Consider the following 6,000-nt stretch of genomic DNA (forward strand, 5'->3'; position numbering starts at 1 on the left):
GATTGAACCAGACTACACAATAAATTAGCTTGACTATAATTCTCACTTGGACACCAAGCAATCTTTTAAAGCAATTTCATTCTCTTTAAGTGTCTGTAGTGATTACTGCTGGACAAACACTACAGTCCTTAGTATCACTTATTCTTTTAAATATCCAAGCCCATCCAAAACAACGGGAGACTTTTCCAGTTACTGAAGTGAGAATTTTATCAGATGCTTATTGTGGGTGTGCTCTGTTATTTATATTTCATTCTCCTTGAAGATGACATTTCCAGATTGCTCTCTCAAAAGAACTACATTTTATTCCTCATCTGCCCTAGGGCAGAATTTATTTGAGGTGGCAAATCTGGCCACAGAAAGCAGAAGACAAGTCTCCCTCCATCTGAGTCAGCAGAGCTGCCCCTAAGTCCGGACTTGTGGTGCTTCAGCACTCATGATATGAACACGTCTCAGATATGAAGGTGACCTATTAGGGACTAGTCTGATCCATTTGCTACCACTGATGAATATCCACGTGCAAGGCACAGCAGCCAAATCCTGCACAGTGTGTTTTTGCAGGGATGCAGCATCCCAATGTTGTTAAAGCAGCGTCCTCAGATGTTGCAAAGAATTACAAGACATGGTTGAGTAGGAATATGTGGTAGGCTTCGAAGGTATCACTGTAATCAACAAATCATCCTAAAATGTGTGTTCTTTAAAAAAAAAAAAAAAAACAAACAATCCTACCTCTACATTCTTTATCAGTCTTTGTTAACACAGCTCTTTCCATCTTTCAAGTGGGCAGGCTTTGGTATGTTTTCAATCCCACACTAACTCACTTGTTCATCTATCAAACTCCTAATCATCTTATTAGATGGCAAATGCAATGTATTTTAACCATGCTTTTGCTTGGCTTTTTGTCATCGTGTGCTGCGTTTCTTACCTGAACAAACTGTGATTCCATCTGGCAGCATCCTGTGCGTTTAGCTGCCAGACAGACGGTGAGCTCAAATGCCTCTGAAATGCATCAGCTGGGACTGGGCTTTGAACACGGTAATTAGAGGCAGAAAACGAGGGTGCATAATCACTTGCTCCCTTCTCCCCCTAGCTGCTGCTCAGACAATTAATTCTCTCCACTGAAGCATTAGCTAATGCAGCTGCTCCTGCCCATACCCACACCCTGAGCTGTGGCATCTGTCGAGGGAAAAAGCCCATCTCCCGGGCTGCCAGCCAGAGGATGTGTGCCCAGCCCTGCCCAGACACCGGTCCAGGCTGCTGTCAGGGAAGCATGGTGATCATGCTGGGCTAATGACCTGCCTACCTGCTGAACGGCAACTTGGGAAAAGTTTAGTTCCTCCTAACTCACTAGGATCTGGGGCAGGGAAAGCCAGGAGTGAATCTGGATGGATAGGATATGTCTGAGGTCCTTTAATGATTTTTTTTCCAGTATTCTAGGGAAAGGAAATGGAGTTTGTTGCATCCCTTCAACCTCCTCGGCTTGCAGCGATGCCAAGTGAGAAGTGCTATGATCAGGACACAAAGTGGTGCGTGCTTCCCAAGCTCAGGCAGTCCCTGACACCCAGGGAAGCTGCATAGGGTGATTTCAGTTTCACTGTGTGGGTGGTGTGCCAGTGCTGTGCCTGGGAAGCAGAGATGAGGCTGGGATCCTGTGCCAGCGCATGGGCGAGAGATGGAGCTGTTCCTGGGCGACCAGCAGCCCCCTCCATGCCTTTGGAAAGGATGCTCCGTGCTGCTTTCTTCCCCCTTGCTTATACCTTCAGTCTCCTTCCTGCTAATCGGGGAGTTGTTTCTTTGTGCAAAATAGTTTCCTTGTGCATGTGAGTGGCAGGCACTGCTGGTTTTCAGGAAAAGCAGGGAATCAAAAGCTGCAAGAACCAGATATGGGCACAGCTCCGCTGCTGCTCCCCCCCTTCCATTTACGCCTGTGGCTCTTCAGCAGATCAAGAAAACGGCACTTTCCAATTAAAGCATGAATATGGATGTGTTGATTAGAATCTGGGACACAGGAGCTGATTATCTGATTGAAGCTCCAAAGCGTTAGCTTGGTTTCCAGACATTAAGGGCTGTATTTGACTTGGTGTGTGGGTGTGGGTGGGTGGGAGAAACAAGGCAAAGCAGGGAGGGGACTCTTGTTCCAGCCAAATTGCTCATCCTTCCCAACTGCCATGTGCGGTGTGCACCAGCAGACCTCCCAATGCCGACTCACACTGCTGCTAGTTTACCTTGATGCAGGTGACAGGGGCAGTGTGTCTTCACACACACATGGACAGGTACCCCAAACAGATCTGTCAGTGAGTGCTGCTAGTCCTGAACCCCAAAGATTGACTTTAAAGCTGGGAAGATCTGGGCACTCACAATAGTCCATTTGCAAACACTCCCCCACCAGTCCATGACTAACAACTAACTGCGCGTGAGTCACACACAAGCTTCCTACAACAAGTAGCAAACTGCAATCCAAGAGCCTGTGTTGCACATGTCACACTGTCCTTAAAACCCTGTGTGTGTGTGGCTGTGTGTGCACACACCTGGGTGTCGCGGTACACGTGGGTTTGCAGCTGCCACCGAGTGATGGCTGTAGCTCAGCACATGCGGATGAGCCTCTTGTGTAGGAGAATATCCAGGCACTATCTTGTGTGTGATGCCATAGAAATACTGTGTACACTGATACTGCAGGTGTATCTAAACACTGAAAATGTGCTTGTCCTGTGCTGCTGCAGATTTTCTGGCATGGTCTGTTGGTACTGCCTGTCTCGTAGAGAGGCTTTGACAGCTGCCTAAAAAGCACAATGTGAGCAGCCTCCAGCCATGCCTCGTGTCTGTACTTGTATCATGCACTAGACTGGAAGATAAACTTATAATTCCTGCCCTATTTGCTTGCTAGGTACAGAGTTTCCTTAATTTTTAGCTACAAATGTTGTTTACTTCTGTAGCCTGGTTTATATTCATTACTCTGTGGGCCCTGTTAGCAGCTCAACATTTTTGCCTAAAGGCCATGGTGAGGGACAGGGAGCTGAGGAGAGGCAACGTGCTGTGGGCTTTGCTCAGGCTCAGCTCTTGTGGTCCCAGCCCAATGTGTACTGGGAATGGATGCAGGTGAGGTGAGCTTAGTAGGTGCAGCTGCCTGGGGGAAGGAGTTCATGGAGGTTCCTTTCAGCTTGGGACCAGAAAGGTCAGGGGGAAGACAACACTGCACTTGAGGCAGAGCTTTGTGTACGGAATGGCAGGGGCACTGGGACAATGCTGGCACAAATACTTGACTCTGCTGGGCAAACTTAACATCAGAGAATAAGGTTGGTCACAGAGGTGATGTGCATCCTCAGCGTTGTCTAAAGGCTTTGCAACTCAGGCTGAGAAACCACGAGATTTTTCTCAGTTGTTAACTTTTTCATAGTTCTTCAAGCTTTTACTACGTGCTTCTTTGCAACCAGCAAATTCACTGTCACCAGGCAGTCAGTGACACTCAGCAAGGTACGAGGGGCAGCTCAGCAGCTGAAAGGGGATGCGAGATCCCTTTTCCTTCTGTTACCGCCTTGCTACACAATTTCTTTGCACCGTTCAGACAGCACCAATAGTCTGGGCAGCCAATGGGAAGTCCTGGCATTGCTCATCCTGGCCGAGACCCACAGGAGAAGTCATTCATTTTCTCCTTTTTTTCTCATTTTCATAAAAAAAAATGTCTCCAGTAGCAATAACAGTTTGCAGATTGGTACCTGCCTTGCAGCCACGCTGGGAGGCCCAGCTAGAGCGTGTGTTCAAACTGATTTGAAAGCCTTGCATGAAAAATGCTGTATGGGAAAAGTAATATTTTTTCACTGCTCATATATTCAATGCAATATCCCTCCTATTAATACACAGTTGACTGCACTTTATCTCTGTCCTGTATTGTTGCACACTGCTATAACTGTTTATCTAGCTAGGAGTAAAGTGCACAGCAATAATGTCATTTGCAGTCTGTCTCTAATTGCCAGGATTTATTTGTAAATCAGGGGAAGTTATAAATATAAGTGCTTACATCGCCTCTTTATACATGGGGTATTTTTTTCATTTCTTCATTTCTTTTTGAAATTTTGTTCTTGTTGATTACCCAGAACCAAAACCTGATGGGCTCTATCCCCTGTGTTTGAGCTCTGTGCCATTGCTTGTGACATGGCAGCTTTACAATATGAAGCCGTGCACAATCATTTCTTTCTATCCTAATTTTTGTGAAGATCTGGGCATGACATTTGCAGTCTGGACATACCTCAAGTTCTCAACTCCAATGTGCCTGCCCTGGAGATGCCTCACTATTTCAGTCACATCTACACCCCACCACATTTGCGATGAGCTCATCAGAGATGCCTGCTTTGGTATAGAGCGCTCAGTGTGTGCTCCTGCTCTGGCACACCTCATACGGCACAAGGACAGCCATGAGGACTTAGTCCACATGGTGAGTTGCATAAATGTGTTACATTGCACAGGACATGGGGATGTGCCATGCCTTGGGCAGACATTGCATTCTCAGGCTGTCTAGGTGCCAGCAAGTACAATTTGTAGGAGCCACATTGTTTAGGCAGGGTCTGGAGAGAAGGTGCCCTCCATCCACCCTGTATTCAGGTGCTGCCAGGTGACCACACAGAGCAGAGATGGCTCTTGGCTTGCTGTTACTGAACTCATCCGCATGTGTCTGCTCACAGCCTTGGCCTTGGTTGGCTGTCTTGATTTACAGGGTAAAAAATAAGAAGCACTGAGAGCAGACCTCAGTTCTTGGCCAAAGGAGCCAAATGGGCTTGCATCACAACTTCCAGATCCAGAGCTCAACACCCAGAAGGCTTGGATGACTCAGATGCAAACGTAGTTTAGATTCAAGACTCTCAAGGGCTTCTTGTTGGAGGTTAAGGACTGGGGATCGGGTCATTCTCGGATCTGCATTCTCATAATCAGCATCTTGAGACAATAGAGTGTGCTGTGAACTGGAATGTTTATATATATTAATATAACATGAAAAAAACAGTAAAGCACAGAACACCTGGAAAGACTTATCTGTGAGAAATCTCTTGTTTCTATCTGTGCCTTTGGATGGAGCCCGACACAGAAGAAGGATCTGACCGGCGGCAAGGGCAGGTAACAGATCCTGCTTGGTAACAGGATCTGCCGCTGGGTCACTGAGGTTTCTGTAAGTGTGTGTATGTTTGTATTGGGGCTGGAATTTCAGCCTCATATGCAAATAAATAATTCATTATGGTCACTAATGTCTGTGACTTCAGGGCTGTTAATGGGTGTCTTTTCTGTTTGCAGTGTGCATGTACAGAGAGCCATCGCTGCATGAAATTGGAGAAAAACAAGGACGCTCAAGAAAAAGTTCAGGGACACCAACCATGAATGGAGGCAAAGTTGTTAACCAAGACTCGACATAGCTGACAAATACCCTCCCTTCTTCCAACTCCTTCCCTCCCACCCACCTACCCACCCCACCTGGTGAAACCACACTGAGACAACGACAACTGAGCAAGGCAGGACCTACCGGTAGTGGCTAGGAGTCCGAACTCCAGAATCTTTCTTTGTGTAGGACGAGGAAATCGAACCCCAGATCCTGCTTGTTGCAACGTTTTAAAAAACAAAAACAACAAAAAAAGTGAAGAAAAAAATGTTTTAAATCAGGACTCCATTAACATTTTCAAAAGCAAACTGTTTGCTCTGTGATCAAAGGGGGAAAAAAAATCTCATCTCTGCATATTAATAATAACAACAACTAATAAATATAATAATAATAATAATAAAGATGTTACCTTTAAAAATAAAACAAAGCTTTTGGAAAATTGAACTTAGCATATGATGTGCGAGAAACATGGGAAACGCAGGCTGGGACTGTGCTTTCTGTCTTATACTTTCAACTCACGTTCACATCACTGTTTTTTCCATCCCTGCTTCTCTGGGGATGGATGGGATTTTTCCCAGAGCAGGAAAGGTAGGGATGGATTATGACTGTGTTTGCTCTGCTATCAATAAAATACAGCCTGTCCG

The 6,000-nt window shown here is 45.9% G+C and overlaps 1 protein-coding gene across 2 annotated transcripts in view; it reads left to right on the top strand.

The window, feature by feature from the left end:
- The window catches only part of FGF12 (fibroblast growth factor 12), a 228,899-nt gene extending 223,099 nt beyond the window's left edge, over positions 1-5,800 (top strand). For both annotated transcript variants that reach the window (XM_086754965.1, XM_086754964.1), the window contains one exon: positions 5,275-5,800. In XM_086754965.1, coding sequence (XP_086611091.1) covers positions 5,275-5,393 — 119 coding nt within the window. In that variant the 3' untranslated portion in view covers positions 5,394-5,800. The remainder of the gene's footprint in view (positions 1-5,274) is intronic.
- The last annotated feature ends 200 nt before the right edge of the window (positions 5,801-6,000 follow it).

Source organism: Chlamydotis macqueenii, chromosome 9 (assembly GCF_036417535.1).
Source record: "Chlamydotis macqueenii isolate bChlMac1 chromosome 9, bChlMac1.mat, whole genome shotgun sequence".
Classification (NCBI taxonomy): domain Eukaryota; kingdom Metazoa; phylum Chordata; class Aves; order Otidiformes; family Otididae; genus Chlamydotis; species Chlamydotis macqueenii.